The following is a 20,728-nucleotide window of genomic DNA, read 5'->3' on the forward strand; positions in this document are numbered from 1 at the left end:
GACATCAGATGTCTTCCTCAATTACTTTCCACTTTATTAGTTTGAGACAGGGTCTTTTACTGAATCTGGAGCTCACTGATTGATTGGCTAGACTAGCGGGCCAATAAGCACTGGGGATTGGCTTAAATCCTCATTACCATCACTGGCATGCTGGGGTCATAGATGTGTGCTTCTATGGATGGTAGGGATGCAGACTCAGGACCCTTTACCAGCTCAGTCATCTTCCTAGCCCCCAACTCCCATACCTCTGATGCCAGAGCTTAAGGAGATAACAATATTCTGTGAATCAGTCCAGAAAGAGGTGACTTGTCTCTCTCATTTAGACCTTGTCAGGGTCCACATCTCCCCAAACAGCTCTTGGTGACAGATTTATATGATCTCGCTTCTTTCTTTTCTCCAAATGCTACCAGTGCAATGCTGTGTGCAACATCTGTACCAAACACCTAGGGGTGAGGCAACCCCAGCCAGTTCCAGTTTATTGAAATCTGATGTTGGATCCTTGCTTGACTGGTCTCAAAGTCCTATTGATATGTCACAGATGGGGGATTTCAAATACCAGAACATATTACTATGATACTAGGGGTTGAATCCAAGGCATCACACATGCCAGGCAAGGGCTCTACCACTAAGAAACTCTCCACCCTGTTTTCACTTACAAGGTCTTACTCAGTTGCCAGGCTCAGTTGGTAAAGTGCTTGCCTGGCAAGCATGAAGACCGGAGTTCAATCCCCAGAGTCCACATGGTGGTGTGTGTTTATAGTGTTTGTGCCAGGAGGTGACAGGTGAAACCTTGGGACTCTCTGGCCAGTCAGCCTAGCCTATTCTGTGAGTTCTAGGTAAATGAGAGACCTCATTTCAAAAAGCAGACAAGCAAACAATCCCCCAAACAAAAAAAGAAGTTGATAGTACATGAGAAATGAGAAATGGCTCCTAACATAGACACACACACACACACACACACACACACACACACACACACACACACACCAAAAGGCTTCAAGGAAAAAGAAAATTTGAACCCAGCTTTGAAGGTAGGTAAAAATTAAGGAAAGACATCCCAGGCAAGCAGAGATCCTGGGGGCACTTGGGGTACATGCAGGGAATCTTGGTTTTGCTCAAATAGAGTAACATCCTGGTAAAAAGGATGACAACCTGCTAGTTATTACTAACTAGGTTAAAATAAAGGTAGTAATAAAAGAGAGTCAAGCATAATGTTAAGCTGTCAGATTATTGACTAAAGAATTGAGCTCAAAATAAATCACCTTATTTTCTGGTCTCAAGTATTTAAAAAAAAATCTGCGTACCTACCAAGTTCAGGTAATGTTGATGATGCTGATCTGGGGACCACACAGTTGAGTGGCAAGTCTCAGGTGCTGGCTCTCTGTGGCTGTGGCCTGTGTGTAGTGTAGGGTCTCAGGGGTGGGACTCAATACACGGTGGCTGAATAAATGCCACAGGAGTTCTGATATCAAAGATCCCTGCAAGTCATGTGATCCAAGTGCACCTGGACGTATGTGGAGGCCAGGGTCAGAGCTGGGTGTCTCCCTCAATCGTTTTCCACCCTATTAGTTTATTTAAAAAGGTTAACTTATTAGTGTGTGTGTGTGGTGTGTGTGTGTGTGTGGTGTGTGTGTCTGTGGAGGCTAGAAGAGAGCGTCAGATGCCCTGGAGCTAGAGTTCCAGATGGTTGTGAGCCGCCCAACACAGGTGCTGGGAACTGACCTTGGGTCCTCTACAAGAGCATTTAGGGCTCTTAGTTGTTGAGCAATCTCTGTAGATCTTCTATCTTATTTTTTGAGACAAAATCTTTTACTGAACCTGGAACACACTAATTTGGCTAGGCTGTCTGGCCAACAAGCTCCAGGAATCCTCCCGTCCTTCCCTCTCCAGTGCTGGAATTCCAAGTGTGTACAACTGTGCTGATGTTCCTCTCCTCTCCTCTCCTCTCCTCTCCTCTCCTCTCCTCTCCTCTCCTCTCCTCTCCTCTCCTCTCCCCTCCCCTCCCCTCCCCTCCCCTCCCCTCTTCTTTTCTTTTCTTTTCTTTTCTTTTCTCCTTTTTAAATGTGGGTTCTGGGGAATTGAACTCAGGTTCTCATGCTTATATGGCAAGCACTTTACCAGCTGAGCCACCTCCCCATTTAGAAGCTGTTACTTGTTTGTTTACTTATTATTTATTTATTTCTCTCTCTTTGTAGATGGCTCAGTTTCATGGGTCAGTGCGGAAAAGTTATGGATTTTGGGCAGATACATGGTTCACCTCTCGTTTGAAGAAATTATGAAAATCAGTCCTATAGAAGTAAGTTGGAAAAGTATATTTTTATGTTCTCATTGCTAATATACCTTGAGAGAGCATGCTCTAAACTCCCAATGTTTGGTAAATCATACACCTGCCTTGGCCCAGACTATCTCTACCTTTTAAACAAAACTCTTGGAACAAAGCCCCAGGGGTCAATGGTAGGGATGTATTCTAGCACAGAAGAGCTAAGAAGAAAAGGAACTGTGGACATATCCTGGCCAACATGATATGAAGGGAACACTGACTGTGAATCAAGACTCATGTGAGGAGATTGTTATACTCAAGAAAAGCCAAGGACAACAGTGTTCGAGCTTCCAGTCCCAGGAAGCCTGGGCTCAAGCCAGGGCAGCATGGATTAATGGCTGCTTCTATTAAAAGTGACTTCTATTAATAGCTGCTTCAACATGAGCAATGATTGGATCTGAACTCTGGAGTTTACAGTGGAGAAATGTTTGTGGCTTGTGTTACTTAACTCGCCAGTCAATTTGTCTCTTTCCTTCTGATGTTGACTCAATGACATTAAGATCCCTTGGGCATTGTGACTTTGAAATACGGTCTCCGAAGAGTGCTCCAACAGAGGTTCCTCAAGAGCAGGGGGCTGGGCCCCATTAAAACAAAAACAAAAAGCACGTGGGCCTTGTCTCTCACCTTGCATCAAATGACCGTCTTCTTCAGGAAGCGGCCCACCCAACAGTGTTTGGTTGTTAGAAACCGAGGCAGGACTTGGTTCCTCTTGTATCATCGTATGCAGGGTGTGCCTATGTTAGCGTGACGGTGCACATGCCATGGCGCCTGTCTGAGGGCCGGAGGACAGCTTTAGGACTTGTTCTTTTCTTCCAAGATGGATTCAAGGGATTGAACTGAAGCTTGCAGGCCAGCACCTTCGCCTGCTGAGCCATTTCACCAGCCCTGGTTCCTCTCCTTTACCTAGGAGGCTAGGAGCCCCTCAGACATTTTTGCTGTTTTGCTTGGGTCTTTGAAGCAACCCTGTCACTCCTTTCCCTCTTTATTCTCTCAAAGCTGAGCGAATTTTCAGGAAGTAGTTATAGTTAAATTCTCAGAAATCCGAGCTTTTGGGGGATTTCTAAGATCAGGCATCCCTGGGCAACTTCTTGTGACTTACAAATATAGAGAAGTGGGGAGGGGGTTATATACGGTCAAAGGGGATAATCCTTAAGGGAGGGGTTTAAGAGCACCTTCCTTTCCATACGGGGTATGTGTGTTTGTGGTGTGTGCCAGTGTGTGTGTGCTCATGTGTGTAATTACATTTGTACATGTATGCAGGAGGGTGTGTAGGCCCAAAGTCAACATCGGGGGTTTCTTCCTTGATTGCTCTCTGTGTATTTTTTAAATTACTGTTTTGCTCTTTTTGTTTGTGTGAGTGCTTTCTATCTATGTGTCTGGTGCTCATGGAGGCTAGATGAGAGCATCAGATCCCCTGGAACTGAAGTTTCAGATCGTTGTGAGCCTCTATGTGGGTACTGGGAATTGAGCCTGGGTCCTCTGGAAGAGCAGCCAGTGCTCTCAACTGCCAAGCCTTCTCTTCAGCTCACTTTGTTTATGGAGACAGGGTGTCTAGCAGAGCCCAGGGCTGCTCCTTCTGGCTAGCGTAGCTAACCAGCTTGGCCCTGGAATCTCCTGTCTCTGCCTCTGAAGTGCTGGGGTACAGCGGGGCTGCCATGTCTGTTTGACTCTTTATGTGGGTTCTGGGGATCTGAACCTTTCCCTCATGCTTGGACTTTATCCACCGAGCTATTTCCCCAGTCCACTGAGCACTTTTTAAAATACAGAATCAGAGCGGAATAACATCCAGAAAGCAAAGTCTCTTATAAGAAGGAGGTCAAACCACAATGAGTCCTATTGTAGCATGCTAGTGCAGTATCCGTGGACGTGCAGACGAAATGGAGCAGGACTAGAGTCGGGACAATACACTGAGCACCATATGTAATATAGACCACATTTTGTATCCTGCAAAGAGAACAAATGTTCTGTCTTCTATCGCAGGGCCATTTATAACCATGTTCGTCCATTTCAAAAATAATTTTCTCTTTTCAAAGCAGGAAATTTGTGGGTTGCATTGTTTGTACTCAGCACAATAAGTCTAGGGCCACAAGTGGAACGATTAGCCTTAAATCCTATCAGCCTCTGGAATGTTAAAAAGCAACACCTTCCTGCCCAGCCTGAGAGTGTGCAACTGCAATTCTTTCCCCAGGACTGAAAAAGTACCAGTGAGGATACAGACAAGAAGGAAGCCTTAACGCGGAGTGTGCTAGGGCATGCCTTTAATCTCAGCACCTGGGAGGCAGAGGCAGGCGGATCTCTGTGAGTTCGAGGCCAGCCTGGTCTACAGAGTGAGACCCTATCTCAAAACAAACAATCCCCCCTCCCCAAACTAGATCTCCCATGTGACCCAGGTATACTACTCCTGGCTATTTACCTGAAAGCCTCCAGGTCAGCGGGTCAGAGAGACCTGTGCCCATCAGTGACCCTTACAGCCTCCAGGTCAGCGGGTCAGAGAGACCTGTGCCCATCAGTGACCCTTACAGCCTCCAGGTCAGCAGGTCAGAGAGACCTGTGCCCATTAGTGACCCTTACAGCCTCCAGGTCAGCAGGTCAGAGAGACCTGTGCCCATTAGTGACCCTTACAGCCTCCAGGTCAGCGGGTCAGAGAGACCTGTGCCCATCAGTGACCCTTACAGCCTCCAGGTCAGCGGGTCAGAGAGACCTGTGCCCATTAGTGACCCTTACAGCCTCCAGGTCAGCGGGTCAGAGAGACCTGTGCCCATCAGTGACCCTTACAGCCTCCAGGTCAGCGGGTCAGAGAGACCTGTGTCTGTCATTGTCCCTTGCAGCACTCTCCAACAGCTAAGATGGATGGAGCCACCTAGATGCCCAGCAGGAAAGGAGTGGACGAGGAAAACATACTCTCTGTGCACAATGGAACTTATCATCCTATCATCTTTGTTTATTTGAAATTAGTGCGGTTTTAACTTTTTAATGCTATTTTTATTAATTCCTTAAGAACTTTATACATGGCATTTTGAATATATTCACCCCCTATATCCTCCCACCCACACAACATTGAGATCTCTTTTTTTCTTTCTTTCCTCCCTGAGTCCAGTTTTACACAATGGACATTTTTAGCCTTGGAGAATGAAGTTATGTTATTTGCAGGAAATGAATGCAACCGGAGATAATCGTATCAAGCTAATTAAGTCAGTCTCAGAAAGACAGATATGCTTTCTCTCGCTGTGGGTCCCAGATTTTATACAGATACATGAAACCTCGCGTGTATATAAGGCATGGGAGCAGCAGTGAAATGTTTAGGAGAAAAACGGGGCTAACGATGGGTGGGGGGAGGTGGGAAGGGAATGTGGGGAGAATGCTCAACAGGTGATATACACTCATATACATATCTTTGTGTGCATAGTGCCGTATACAGTGAGTATATACACTGAACATTAAAAAGTAATAATAGGCCGGGCAGTGGTGGTGCACGCTTTAATCCCAGCACTTGGGAGGCAGAGGCAGGCGGATCTCTGTAAGTCCGAGGCCAGCCTGGTCTACAAGAGCTAGTTCCAGGACAGGCTCCAAAGCTACAGAGAAACCTTGTCTCCAAAAACCAAAAAGAAAAAGAAAAAAACCAAATAAAAGAAAACAGTAGTAATAAAAGAAAAGAAATAAAGTAATTTGGGAACTGGAAGCATAACCATATGGCTGAGATGGGTACAGTACGGACCACCAGGATGGATTCCCCTGGGCCGACTGACCGTCCTCACTAACCTCACCCATTCTCCCATTCTTGTCCACCAGATTGGGCTGTTTATCAGCTATGACAACGCCACCAAGCAGCTGGACACGGTGTATGATGTCACCCCTGAGCTGGCTCAGGCATTTCTGGAGAGGATCCGCTGCTCTAGCTTTGACATGAGGAATATCTCCACCATCCACAGGCAAGAGTGGCCCTAGGCCCTTCCAATATTTATTTCAAGGGTTGGGGAGATGGTTCAGTTAGTAAAGCGGTTGGCTAATGAGCGTGAGGGTCTGAATTAGGAACCACAGCACCCAGGTAGAAAGCTAAGTGTGTCAGCATGTTCCTCAATCCCTTCACTGAGGGAGGATACCAGACACAGACAGGATGATCCTGGGAGCTGGCACCAACTAGGCTTGGTAACTGATGGACTCAAGGTTCACTGAGAGATCCTGTCTCCAATCAGTAAGCTGGAGGGAGATTTAGGAAGACACTTGATGTCATCCTGTGGCCTCCACATGGATACACACATGAGGATGCATGTATATGCACACACACATGTACACACACTTCCTCAATGCACATATTCAGTGTTAAGTACCAGCTACCTTAGAGTGACTGCAAATCCGGGGTTCCCTGATAATAGCCCCACACTTCTCTGTGCATGTGAGGAGAGGGATTTGCTCCCAAGGGCTCATCACGCTTTGTAAATGTTCGCAAAGGGAAAGGGGACAAATCGTTGAGCATCTCCTGGAGGTCAGGCATTTTCTGACACCTCTCCTATGCTTCTTCCAGCCCTGAGCTCAAGCTAGGCCATCTTCACTAGTCAGGGCGCCATTTTAAGGTGAACAGGGCAGGACTATTAGGTTGGGGCAAGTGTTGGAGGCAGCTGGTAGGTTCCCATGTTTGAGAGAATCCCTTGTATCAGGTTGTCATCTGGGGAGCTGCTGGATGAGGTCAGTTCTAGAATCTAGTCTTGGTACCAAGATCCTCATATTAGCCATTTCCAGGCAGGGGTGCCTTATCCTGGAGGAAGGGAGGGTGTCAGGCAGGGGAGGAGGTAATAAGGACTTTCTATTCTAGTTTGGTTTTTGTTGCTTTGATAACTGCCCAGAGCAAGTTGGTGGCTTATCACATCTTACAACTTGTAATTCATCACTGAAGGAAGCCGTGGCAGGAGCTCAAGGCAGAAACCTGGAGGCAGGAACTGATGCAGAGACATGGAGGATGCTGCCTGCTGCCTTTGTTTCCCCTGGCTTTCTCAGTCTGCTTTCTTAGACCACCCAGGACTATCTGCCCAGGGATGGCACCGCCCATAGTAGACTGGACCCTCCACATCAATCATTAATCAGGAAGATGCCCCTTGACATCCCCATAGGCCAGTGTGATGGAGACATCTCACAATTGTAGTTTCTTCTTCTGACATGACCCCAAGCTTTTGTCAACTTGGCAAAAACTCACCTGTACACAATCTTCTCTCCATCCTTTCAGGGTCTTGGCTGTCACACCCTGAATTACCTTAAAATCCTTTAAATGAATCCTTCTAGAGTGGGTGTTCATCTGGAACCATGTCTCAGTCTTCCCTGTCCATACTAAATTCCACCCATTAGCATGGATCCTATTTTAGTATTTTACACACACACACACACACACACACACACACACACACACACACACACCCTGGTAATTAAGGACAGGGATCCAGTTGTAAACTTCTTGCAAGTTGTGACCTTGGCCACATCTTATCACCTCCCTGTGCCTTTCTTTATCCACATGTACAATGGGAGACAAAAATTACCCTGCCTTATCAGCTTCTCTCAAAGATACATATCTGACACATTGCATGTGCTCGATAAGTGAAATTTTTTCCTAAAGTTATTTTGCAAGTAAAGTTGTGTTTATTTATGGTGTATAGTATAGAGTGCTGATTAGTTTTTGTCACGGTGGCAAAATACCCAAGGGAACTTGCTTAAAGTAGCAAAGGTTGCTTTGGCTTGTGGTTTTGAATGGTTTCTTCCTGTGGTTGCTTGGCCCTGTAGCTTTTGGGCTCGGTAGAGGTGACACACTGACACATCATCATGGAAGCAAGTGACAGGGCAAAGCTGCTCACCTCGTGGCACCCAGGAAGCAGAGGTGTGTGTGTGTGTGTGTGTGTGTGTGTGTGTGTGTATGTGTGTGTGTGTGTGTGTGTTGGGAGGGGGATGAATGTATCAGGGCAAAACATGCCCTTCCCAGTTACCTACTTCTTCTAGCAAAGCCCTGCCTCCCAACGTCTTCAGCACCCCCTGTAAAGCCGTGCATCTGTCGATGGGCTAACATGTTGAGGGAATCTGAGCCCCTGTGATTTAATCATCAGGACCAGATCTGTAACATATAAATCTTCGAGGGACATTCAAGATTGAAACTGCAGGGTTGGGGAGATAGCTCAGTGGGTAAAGACACTAGCGATGCAAAAGTGAAGACCCGAGGTCAAATCTCAGTACCCACATAAAATCTGGATGTAGTGTGAGCGTCTGTAACCCTAGCTCTTCTCTGGAGAGACGGGGGACGTAGAGGCAGGAAAATCCCCAGATGTGTGTGGGTCAGCAAGCCTGGCACACTCATACACATCCATGAAATGCATCCATGACCGTGGCCTTAACAATGTGGAAGGAGAGGACTGGCCCAGGAATTGTATTTCCACCTTCTCACGCTGTGGCACTCACATCTGAATTCACACACAAGTGTGCACAACCCATGCACACACATGTCCCTCCCCATGAATAAATAAATACCATATTTATAGACTGTAGACTGGTATACATACATGTGTTTTGTATGGGTGGTGAGAATGCTTAGAACCTAGTCTGAGCAGTGTTCTTTCTCTGTTGTTTGCTATAGTCGTCATGAGACATGATCTCTGGTACTTACTCCTCTTATCTAACTGAAACGTTGTGTCTGTTGACTGGGCTCCCCCCAGTTCCTGTAACTTATAGTTTCTATAGCTTAGTGGTCTCCTGTGTCTGTGGCGGACTATGTCAATGTCTCTAGGAAGGCTGAATCAGGCTGCTTGGAGGCAACCAGCTGGTCAGGCCATGTTGAGCTGGATAGTCTTTGTGCAATCGCTAAGAACATTCACTAACGAGTGAGCGCTTAGTATCTGCCAGGAAGACTCATCACTGGGCCTGCCTGGCCTTACTTTACTTCCAGTCACCCCTCATTCCTTCATCGTCTTAGTTCCCATGATGCACTGTGATGAGAAAAGCAAACCCAGCTAGTAAGAGTTCAGAGAGACAGGCTCATCCTGTACCGTAGCCCACAGCATGCGCTGTGGCAAATATCTCACAGAACTGGCCTTCAGACTCTAGCTGGCCAGAGTCTATGCTCTCAGCCGCTAGCTATAATGCCCCCAGCAAGACTGGAGTTTGCATTCCTCCACTCCCGGGTTATTCTATATCTCTTCTTTTCAGGTGGTAAAGCATCCCTGAGCCTAGAGCTGTCACTCAGGGTGGACAATTTTATATTTCTATGTTGAAATGGGGGAGGGAGATCTTTGCCATCTACCTTTCCCGTATGTTTCTCCTCCTAGGAGGTGAGGTGGCTCAGCTGGATGGTTCTAGATTTAAGTTCCAGGCTCTATTGCTTGCTTTTGGACAAGTCCCCTGATCTCTCTGGATCTCAGTCTGACTTTCTGTGAAATGGGGCTGTATTAGTTACTTTTCTTGTTGCTGTGATAAATACCTGACAGAAGTAACTTAAAGGAGAGTTGAATTCTGACCCACGGTTTCAGAGGTAAAGCCCATCACAGCGAGGAAAGCATGGGGGTGGGGCGTGAGGCTGCAGGTCTTAACATAATGATCGACCAGGAAACTGAAAACAAGACCCGAAGCAAGACCAGGCTATAAACCCCCCACTGTCTGCTCCCCGTGAGCTACTGTCTCCACTGTCTGCTCCCAGTGATCCACCCCCTCCACTGTCTGTCTGCTCCCAGCGAGTCACCTCCTCCACTGTCTGCTCCCACCTCCTCCAGCCATCATTGCCACCAGCTGGGGACCAGGCATTCAAATATGTGAGCCTTGGGGTGACATTCCACATTCAACCCATGTCAGTGTCTAAAGAAAACTAGTCTGTGGGGTTGTTGAGAGGTACGGATCCAGGTAGGGGGCACAGGACGAAGCAGTTGAGTGAGGGTCACTGCGAGGACATGACTTTCATGGTCTGGACTGCGCTCGGCCCTGAGCAACCCCACAGCCTCCCTTATCTTCTCACACAGGTTGGGGCTGTTGGTTTGCTTCTATGATGATCTGGAGCTGCTGGACCCCACCCTGGCCCAAGTCCTTCTCCACCAGATGCTCAAATGCAGCCGCCTCCAGGGCTTCCAGGCTGGCATCCAGAAGGTACAGATGAGAGGCGGGCCCCTGGGACCTCCTCGGCCTCAGTTTCACCAGTTTGCCTGGCTGTTGAGTTCAACCTGGCAGATGGCATCGTTAGTTCTGGAGGAGAGGAACATAAGGAAGTAATTACAAAAAACAGTGTAGAGAAAACATGGATGTGTGTGTTGAAACACAATCAGAACACCCTTGGCCAACCAAAATGAGTGGTGGTCTGGGAATCTCAGCATCTGTACTGAGCACAGTCCGGGGATCTTGAGGGCAGATCTTCTCCAAGGTTCAGGGTGAGGCTGGTAATGCCGACAAGCGGCTGAAGGACAGATGATGCAATTGGAGGTCAAGGGGCTTCACAGGAGTAAAGGCTCTGTCAGGCGCCATGCCAGGGACTGATGTTATTGGTCTAGGGATGTGGCCTGGGCATGCCAGATGTCTAAATAAGTTCAGAGGCCCAGGATGGTGGCACAGACCTGTGGTCCAAGCTGCTTGGTAGTCTGAAGGAATGTCACAAATTCAGGGTCAGCCTGACTAAGACGTTGTCTCAAAATTAAAAAAAAAAAAACCAAAACCAAAAACATGGAAATGGTTTAGGGATGTAGCTCAGTGGTAGAATCCTTGCATACATTGTGTGGGTTCTTAAGTTTAACCCTGAGAATCGGAGGGGCAAAAAACAGCCGCCAGGGCAAGAGCCAAGCTGAAAATGCAAGTTTGATCCCCAGAACCCACACGGTGGCAGCAGAGAACTGACCCTGCAAGTTGTTCCCTGGCTGCCACATGAGTGCTGTGGTACAAGAGCGACCCACTTCGCCGTGAATGAAAGAAAGAATGAATGAATGAAAGAAATGAAAGCCTCCAGATGATCCCAGCGCAGACAGGATGAGGAGCCCTGAATGAGTGTGTTATTCACGGAGCTCCAGGTCAAATTAGCAAATGCAGATGCCCCCCCCCCCACTCCCCTATCCCTTTCTCTCTGTTTGTTTGTTTGTTTATTTTCAGTAAAGTCTAGTTATGGATCCCTGGCTGGCCGTGAATTTCCTGTCCTCCTGCCTCAGCCACCTGAGTCCTTGGATTTCAAGCCTGTATTACCTAATATCTAGCCTTTTATTTCTGTTTTTCCCATTCAAATTTCAGATCGCTCTTTTCTTAATTAAGCAATTAGAACCACCACACTACAACACCATTAAAAGGAAGTCTTGGTAAAGGCAGCAGCTATTCACACATAATTCCAAATACCTGGCTACATTTGGCCTCTCCCACCATGGCCATCTATTTGCCAAGGTCTATTTTCGTGCTCAAGGAAAAATTCTTAAGCTCAAGCAAAAATAAGAAAATCGTTGCAATTTTTGACCCGAGAGAGAGACACCTTTGGCCAAGAAGAAAGACAAAAGCAATTAGACATGGGGTGAGGCGGGGGTGGGAGGTGTGGGGGGTGAAGGCGGGGGTGGGGTGGGGGGTGTCGGGCTTCGGGTTGCTGGGCACAGGGAGCTCGGCAATTTGCAGACTTGAAGGTTCAGGGGTCTCACTCCTTAAAGAGCACACCGCTGGGTTCTGCGCTACAGCTGACTCCTCAGGTCTGATCGTGGCCTGGAACTGGGTATTCCCAGCCGCCATGCGACGCTGCGGTTGCCTGGGACCGTGTTTGAGAGCCACCTCCTTCTGAGGCCTGGGAACAGCCCAGCGGGTGGCGGGAGTCTGCTGAAGTGAGAGCCTAAACCGGCTTCTTCCTTTTAGCTCTGCTGCCTCCCAGTGGCAATTTCAAGACTGCAGCTACAAGGGTTACGCATGCGTGACTGAAATGTGGTTTATACAAACTCAAGTGTTAAAACGGATTGCTATCCTCATGCTTTGCATTTATTTATCATTTTTACTTATTTCTTTATTGTGTGTGTGCGTATTTATGTGTCAGAGAATACTTGAGAGTCAGTTCTTTTTATCCACCTTGTGGAGTCTAGGGATCCAGCTGAGGTCATGAGGCTTGGTGGCCAAGTACTTCCACCTGCTGAAGCTCCTCACTAGCCTCTCGTTATTATTCTTATCATCATCATTATTTATATTTATTATAATAATTTATCGTTATTATTTTACAGAAACCATGATATAGTAGGTGAGTTCATTGCCTTCCTTAAAAGACAGGAATTCTTGACTGTAATTAGGGAAGTTTATTACAATAAAAATAATCATTAAGACAATCTTTGAAGCATGCAGACATGTGAAAATATAAAGCCTTACGTAGTTCTGTTTCTATTATAAACCTGTTGGCTCTTCACCCTGTATATTTCTAAAGGCATAGGACCAGTGGAAAGATATACATGTCCTCCCTTTCTCTTTCCTTCCTTCCCCCTCCCTTCCTTCCTTTTTTCCTTCCTTCCTTCCTTCCTTCCTTCCTTCCTTCCTTCCTTCCTTCCTTCCTCTCCCTACTTCCTTCCTTTACTCTCTTCCTTCCCCCCTCCCTCCTTCCTTCCTCCCTCTTCTTTCCCCTTCCTCCCTCTTTCTTTCCTACCCTCCTCCCTCCTTTTCCCCCACCCCTTCCTTCCCACCTTTGGGAACTGTTCTATGACCAAGCCCTATGCTCATTTCCGTAATTACCTTCTTGTGTTTGGATTTTCACTTTATTTTTCTTGATTTGCTGAGAATTATTTTTATGCAAATTATGTATTACCATGAGAAAGCCCCTGGATAGTTCACAAAAGAGAAGCAACCAAATATATGGATATAGAGTTCAGGATCACAGCAGGGAAATAGATGCCACAAAATGTGATGGAGTTACAGGGGAATAAAATTCTTCCTGCCATGCTTGGAGGTTGATTTAACAACACATTAATATTTAAATGAAACCCAAAGTGAATTTTCAACACATGATAGCCAGGCCTGGAGGAGGCATTCTCAGGGGGACAGTCACTGTCTGGCCCTGGCCAAGAATGCCTTGCTTTGCTGCCCTGGGCCCCGTCTAGAGAGGACGATATGGAGTCCCTCTATCCGGATGCGGTCGGAGGGAGACACTGCCTTGCTTTCTATCAAGGCTCAGGCCAGTTTATTATCGTTCCAGCTCAAGGCCAACCTTCTGGACATTGCTACAGAGAACCAGACCCTCAACGAGACCCTGGGCTCTCTGTCGGATGCAGTTGTGGGTCTGAGCAGCAGGGAGCTGGAATCCCTCTCCCCCAAGGCAGTGCACAGCGCCATCTCTACCCTCAGCCAGGTCACAGGCTGGAGCAGAAGCCAGATCTGCATCTTGTCTGCCAAATACTTGGCCCAGGAAAAGGTCAGCTGGAACCTTCCCCTTCTTCAAGTGCCTGAGGGCCAGTGTGATGTTAATCAGGTTGCTGTAACAAAGACCACAGAGCTAATGGTTTAAACAACAGACTTTCCCTTCTCACAGTCCTGGGAAGCCTCTTTTTAAGGGCTGTTGTTTTGGCTTATGGCCAACAGCCATCTTTATATACTTATGTGAACTCCATGACAGCAGCTTGTCTGTCTCTCTGTCTCTTGGTGAATACATGTATGCTTATGTATGAAGATATGAGTGGAGGCTACAAGAATGTTGAAATGTCTTCTTTAAGCGTTTCTTTACCTTATGTTATTGAGACAGGTTCTCACATTGAACCCAACGCTTGCCATTTTAGCTGGACTGGCCAGGCAGCAAGCCCCAAGGATCTACCTGTCTCTGCTTCCCACTACAAATGCTGGAGTTATAGGGTGACTGCCCTGGTCATCTTTTTTTTTTTTTTAAAGATTTATTTATTTGGGGCTGGAGAGATGGCTCAGAGGTTAAAAGCATTGCCTGTTCTTCCAACGGTCCTGAGTTCAATTCCCAGCAACCATATGGTGCCTCACAGCCATCTGTAATGGGGTCTGGTGCCCTCTTCTGGCCTGCAGGCATACACATGGATAGAATATTGTATACATAATAAATAAATAAAAAAGATTATTTATTATATACAGCGTTCAGCCTCCATGTATGCCTGCAGGCCAGAAGAGGGCGCCAGATCTCATTACAGATGGTTGTGAGCCACCATGTGGGTTGCTGGAAATTGAACTCAGGACCTCGGGAAGAGCAGTCAGTGGTCTTAACCTCTGAGCCATCTCTCCAGCCCCCCTGGTCATCTTTTTATGTGAATGTCCAAACTTAAGGGTCCTCATGCTTGTGTAGAAATCCCTTTGCCTACTGAGTGCTATCTCCCAGCCCTGTTTTCTTTTCTGGTAAAGGCATTAATTCTAACAGTTCAGGGCCCTGTCTAACTTTAATTATCTCATGACTTAGGGTTTCTATTTCTGTGGTAAAATACATTACCCGAACCAACTTGGGAGGAAAGGGTTTATCTGGCTTACAGGTAACAACCTATCATCAGGGGAAGCTAAGGCAGGAACCTGGAGACAGGAACTGATCTAGAAGCTGTGGGGAAATGCTTCTCACTGGCTTGCTCCCCAGAGCTTGCTCTGCCTGCTTTCTTATACAACTCAAGACTACCTTCTTATAGTCCACAGTGGGCTGGGCCCTCCCCATACCAATTATCAATCAAGAAACTACCAGACAGACTTGCCTATAGGCCAACCGAGGCATTTTCCCAATTGAGAGTCCATCTTTCCAAATGACTCTAGCTTGTGTCAAGTCGATGTAAAACTAACCAAGCTATCTCGTGACCTCATTGTAACCCAATACCGTCGCACAGGGGCTAGGAGTCAGCGAATGGATTTTGGAGGAGGCCACAAGCATTCTGTCTGTAACCGTCAGCCATGCGCACATCCAGCAGAAACAACTCCACAGAAGTGTGGAGGAAGTGACTGGGGCTTGAATCTTTGCTCTGTTGTCTACTTGTTGCGTGACATTAGGCAATAGCTTAATTTTTCTCTGCCCTAGTGCCCCTGTTTTAAGATGGGGCTAAGACTCCTTCCTCACGACACTGCTGCGGATTACTCGAGCAGTGCACAGAGAGACACAGGGCATCAGGGACATAACAGGCTGTGAGCTCTTTGAGGAAGCCTCTATGGAACCATGGACACTTGAGGGACACCCCCCTCCCCCAGGAATTGCTCCTTTGTTTCAAGGCTGCCCACATACCTCCTAGCATGCATGAGAGCAGAATTTTCATGGCTGTGACAGCCAGCTAGCTACTCGAGAGAAACAGACTAAAGGAGGCAAGCCTTCCTTGGCTTTGCAGAGTTAGAGGTTTCAGTTTGTGGTCAGCTGGCTCTCTAGCTCTGAGTTTGAGGCCACGCAAAACATCGCGGCCGAAAGAATGTGTGGAAGGTTGTTCATCTCTTGGTGGCCAGGAAGCTAAAGTTCCCTGAAAATGTTCTAAGAGGCATGTTCAGAGCTTTATTCACCTCTTAGGTGTCTCTGAACAGGTTGGCAGGCAGGATTCCCCATCACACTGGTGTCAGGAATGATGCTTTTTTTGTCTCAGTCCTGGGCTGTAGAGAGGGCAGGAGCCTTGGTCCACACTGCAGCTGCCTTCTTAGGGTACGTATGGGGAGAGTTTTCTCCATGTTGGGGTCAGAAAAAAGGCTCCAGGCCCCAGAGACTTGGTTCTTAAACACTTAGGTGTCCCATTCTTTCTTGTTAACACTCCTAGTCACTCCCTAGGATGTCAACTGGCTCTTGACAGCTGGGTTGGGACCAATCCCAGTATGAAAATAATGGTAAACATTTATGGAGTGCTTATTGTATGCTGGGCTCTATTCTAAGTGGGTTAATCACTTAGTTTTCCTATCATCCTAATGGTCTCAGTTAACAGCCTTCATTTCTGAGGTTCTTCACGTGGGGCATAGAGAATGTAGAGATTGAGTTGCCAAAGTTACTGCGGAAGGCAAACATAGAGGGCAAAGCTCAAGGCGTCTGCTTTGGAGTCTGCTTGTGAATGCCATCTCTACCATGGCACCATTGTACTGGCTAGTTTTAGTTTTCTGTCAACTTGACAGAAGCTAGAGTCATCAGAGAGGAGGGACCCTCAAATAAGAAAATGCCTCTTTAGGATCCGGCTATAATACTGCCTGTAAGACATTTTCTTAATAATTGACGGGAGAGGGCCCGGCCCATTGTGGGTGGTACCATCCCTGAGTAGGTGGTTTATGGTTCTAAAAAAATGAAGCAGACTGAGCAAGCCATGGGAAACAAGCCAGTAAGCAACACCCCTCGATGACCTCTGCCTCAGTTCCTGCTTCCAGGTTCCTGCTCTATTTGAGTTCCTGCCCTGACTTCCTTCCATGATGAACTACAATGTGGAAGTGTAAGCCAAATAAACCCTTTCCTCGCCAACTTGGTTTTTGGTCATGGTTTTTCATCATGGCAATGCTAACTCCAGTGAAGACAACCATGGTTCACTCATGTTCACTTCTGTACTCAAGGCCAAGGCCAGCATTTGTCTCATTTCTCTAGGTTCATGATAACTTCATTTTGACACTCTGAAGACCTTGGCTTTTCTGGACCTTGATGGAGGTTCTGGGAGTCTATGATGACATTTTCTGTGCAAATAATTCCAGGAAGCAGAGGGAGATGGTTGCAATTCCATTGCTGTCCTGGATAAAGAAGCTGGTCTCCTGCCTAGTGTCAAATACCAAAACCAAAAGCCCATCAATGACTCAGGGACCACCACTTTTTTATGTTCATATGGACTTGCAAAGGATAGCAGTCCCCACCAGAGAACTTACCATGGTCTCACGTTTTGTATCTAACTCTCTTTCTTGATAGAAGGACAGTCACGTGTGTAGTATCCACCTTGCTCCCCTTGGCTATCACCCATCCCAGTACCTGCATCAGGTTGGCCTAGAAATGTCTGAGAGAGCATGGTTCTCACGACTGCTTCTCTGCCAGGTGCTGTCCTTCTACAGCGCCAGCCAGATGGGCATGCTGCTCACAGGGGTCAGCACAGAAGCCTTCTTCAACATGGACCACAAGGACCTCTGGCAGGTCCTGAGAAGCCCTGTTTCCCAGTATGTGTCCCATCTGTCACCTGCCCAGCAGCAAGCTATCCTCAGGAAGGTGAGAGGTGACAGTCTGATCCTTAGCCACATGGCTTACAGAGCGTGTGCTTTACAGAGTCTGGCAATACGCCGTGACTTTGGGCTGTTCATTTTGGCTGGGGTTATTCCAGCTGTTGGTGTGTGGGGTGTTCTGAATCCAGAAGATGTGGCCCCTGGTGGTGCGTCTTCCCTTGTGGATAGTGTGCCTTTGACCACGATACCCTCTCCTCAGACCCCTTTGCTTTCCTAGTTTGTTTTCCAAACATGAGCTATCGATAGGAGCTGTTCATATTCCATCTCCAACAGTGGGTTTTAGAGCTACACAGACTCAGGTTTGAGTCACACTGACCAGCTTCCAACTCACCAATTTTAAGCCTCGGTTTGATCACTTGTAAAATGGGGGTAGTAACCGTCCCTACTTCATGCGATTGCTAGGCAGATCAAGTAAGTTTTACGACCTGGGAAGCAGTGTCTAGACACACTCAGAAGTCAGTCTGTGCTCTGTCTTTCCTCTCAATTTCGGCAGCTGATGGAAGCAGAAGATGCCGCTGTTTCAGGCCTTGTGGAGGTGCCCAGAGCTCTGTTCAAGGAAGTGTCTCTCTCTGATCTGTGGAAAGGATCCCAGTTCAACGCTACAGTCCTGAAGGAGAAGAAGCTGCGGAGGAGCCAGGTAGGACTGCAGGGCTCACAGATCAACTTTGTATTTCCTTCTGTGATGTGGAGAGTGGAACCCAGGGCCTCCCACAGACAGGCGAGCGCGTTTCCGCCAAGCTACACAGCCAACTCTGAACACGCACTTCTCACTGTTTGTCTTTATGGGAATGGTCTGTTTAAGGTCAGATTGAAAAGACACTCTATTCTTGTTGTTGAGCCCAGGAAGCAAAGCTGTGTGTGGTAAGAAGGTAGACAAGGCCTGAGGATGAATCCTGACTGCCATTTATTAGCTGCGGGGAAGGGACTTCTCCTCACATGACCCCAGTTGCCTCGTGTGCAAAATGAGGATGATTACGGGTAACAATGGTGACACAGGACGCCCAGCCCGAGAGAAGCATGCTGTACATGTTCCCGCCGCTATGTGTTTATGGGTAGACATCGCCAGCGTCCGGGCTGCTTGAAAAGGTGCTACTGAGACTGCTCTCTGGCCGTGGGTCCTTCCCTGACTTTCTGTTGAGTTAGTCATGCTCCACTTCATTTGCTTATGAAGTGATTTATTTTGCCTGTTGCACATGTGGGGGGGAATGCGTGTGTGTGTGTGTGTGTGCACACGCATGTGTGCGTGCATGCGTGTGTAGGCCAGAAGTCAACCTCAGGTGCCTTTCTCGGTCACCCTTTACTTACCTTTTGAGACAGACTCTCTCAGTTCTCACTAGAGCTTGCTGATTTAGTTAGACTGGCTGTCTGGGGAGCCCTAGGGATCTCCTCTGTCTTCACACTTCCAGTGTAACCACACGTTGCTTCCTTTTGGGGGTTCTGGGGACCAAGTCCATGTCCTCATGCTTGTGTGGAAAGTGTTTTATTGACCGAGCCCAGCGATTACTTCTAAAACCTCTCTCTCTCTCTCTCTCTCTCTCTCTCTCTCTCTGTGTGTGTGTGTGTGTGTGTGGTGCCATGGTGTGTGCATGTGCTGATCAGAGGACAGCCCTGAGTATCAGTCCTCGTTTTCTATCTTGTTTGAGACAGATCTCTTGTTGTTCACAGAGGCATACTCCAAGCTAGCTGGCTATCTAGTTAGGGTTTCTTTCTTTCTTTTTTTATTTATTTATTTATTTTTTAAATTTATTTATTTATTAAGGATTTCTGCCTCCTCCCCGCCACCGCCTCCCATTTCCCTCCCCCTCCCCCGATCAAGTCACCCTCCCTCATCTGCTCAACGAGCAATCAGGGTTCCCTGACCTGTGGGAAGCCCAAGGACCGCCCACCTCTATCCAGGTCTCCTAAGGTGAGCATCCAAACTGCCTAGGCTCCCCCAAAGCCAGTACGTGCAGTAGGATCAAAAACCCACTGCGATTGTTCTTGAGTTCTCAGTATTCCTCATTGTCCTCTATGTTCAGCTAGTCTGGATTTGTCCCATGCTTTTTCAGACTAGTTAGGGTTTCTATGGCTGCGACAAAACACCGTGACCAAAAAGCAAGTTGGGGAGGAAAGGGTTTATTTGGCCCACACTTCAGCATTGCTATTCTTCACTGGAGGAAGTCAGGACAGGAACTCAAACTGGGCAGGAACCTGGAGGCAGGAGCTGATGCAAAGTCCATGGAGGAGTGCTGCTTACTGGCTTGCTTCCCATGGCTTGCTCAACCTGCCTTCTTATAGAACCCAGGACCACCAGACCAGGGATGGCACCATCCGCCAAGGGCTGGGCCCTCTCCCATTGATCACCAAATGAGAAAATGTCTTACAGCTGGATCTCAAGGAGGCATTTCCTCAGCTGAGGCTCCTTCTTCTCTGGTGACTCTAGCTTGTGTCAAGTTGACACACAAACCCAGTCAGTACCCTGGTCCAGGAGTTTGCAGGGATCTCCCTGTCCCTGCCTTCCATCTCCCCATAGAGGAGCTGGGCTTGCACACGTGTGCTGCTGTGCCCAACTTTTACACGGGTCTGGGAGAGACAAACTCAGGTCCACAGGCGCCCTGGGAAGCGCTTTATCCACGGGGTCATCTCTCTGGGCCCTGGGAATGTTTATCAAGCACGGACTTACCATGTTCCCAGACCACTCAGGGACCAGGAATGTGGAAGCGAACAACACAGCAGGGCATCTTCTGTGGGGTCTTTCACGAGGTTGGACAATGTCCTAGCACTCCGTTGTGACAAACCACTGTCTGGTTCAGGAGCTTGAACACGTGTTTTAGTTTGGAGATTTATCCTTCTGTAGATGACCTCGAAGTATTTCTGTCCCCACAGCAGTGTTAGTGGAGTTTTCATCTCCTGGGAGTGGGAAACCTGTGAGAGGGTTCCCAGGCCTACTGTCCTTGGAAACCCCAGGGGCCGTACACAGTGCACCTGCAATGTTCCTCTGCCTCCCAGCTTCATGGAGACTTTGAGGCCCTCAGCTGTCACATACCAGAAGCCTCTGTCTAACTCTGGCTCATAATTTACTGCGTTTGGGGAATTACGTTCAAAGTTTTAGAGTCTATAAAATAGACAAATGTCGCACTTGATCGCTTCTGCAAGTTAGGCATTCTGTAAAATTTCATTCCTTAAAACAAACGACTCCCCTGCCTGCGCGCTCGCATTCTAGAGTGCTCACCTGGGAGGTTTTGAGGGGAGTGTGTGCTGTGGGCACGAGCTCCTTTATCGATGTTACTTTCTGGTCCATGATGGTCGCATCGTTGTTGCTGTTCTGGCTCAGGGCTAGCA

General features: G+C 47.6%; 1 protein-coding gene across 1 annotated transcript in view; it reads left to right on the top strand.

The window, feature by feature from the left end:
* Positions 1–20,728, top strand: part of Otoa (otoancorin) — a 64,586-nt gene that overhangs the window by 10,596 nt on the left and 33,262 nt on the right. Inside the window, exons 4-9 of the mRNA XM_075974845.1 lie at positions 2,196–2,296; positions 6,110–6,249; positions 10,300–10,423; positions 13,461–13,676; positions 17,226–17,393; positions 17,901–18,044. Coding sequence (XP_075830960.1) covers positions 2,196–2,296; positions 6,110–6,249; positions 10,300–10,423; positions 13,461–13,676; positions 17,226–17,393; positions 17,901–18,044 — 893 coding nt within the window. The remainder of the gene's footprint in view (positions 1–2,195; positions 2,297–6,109; positions 6,250–10,299; positions 10,424–13,460; positions 13,677–17,225; positions 17,394–17,900; positions 18,045–20,728) is intronic.

This window comes from Microtus pennsylvanicus, chromosome 5, assembly GCF_037038515.1.
Source record: "Microtus pennsylvanicus isolate mMicPen1 chromosome 5, mMicPen1.hap1, whole genome shotgun sequence".
In the NCBI taxonomy this organism is placed as follows: Eukaryota; Metazoa; Chordata; class Mammalia; order Rodentia; family Cricetidae; genus Microtus; species Microtus pennsylvanicus.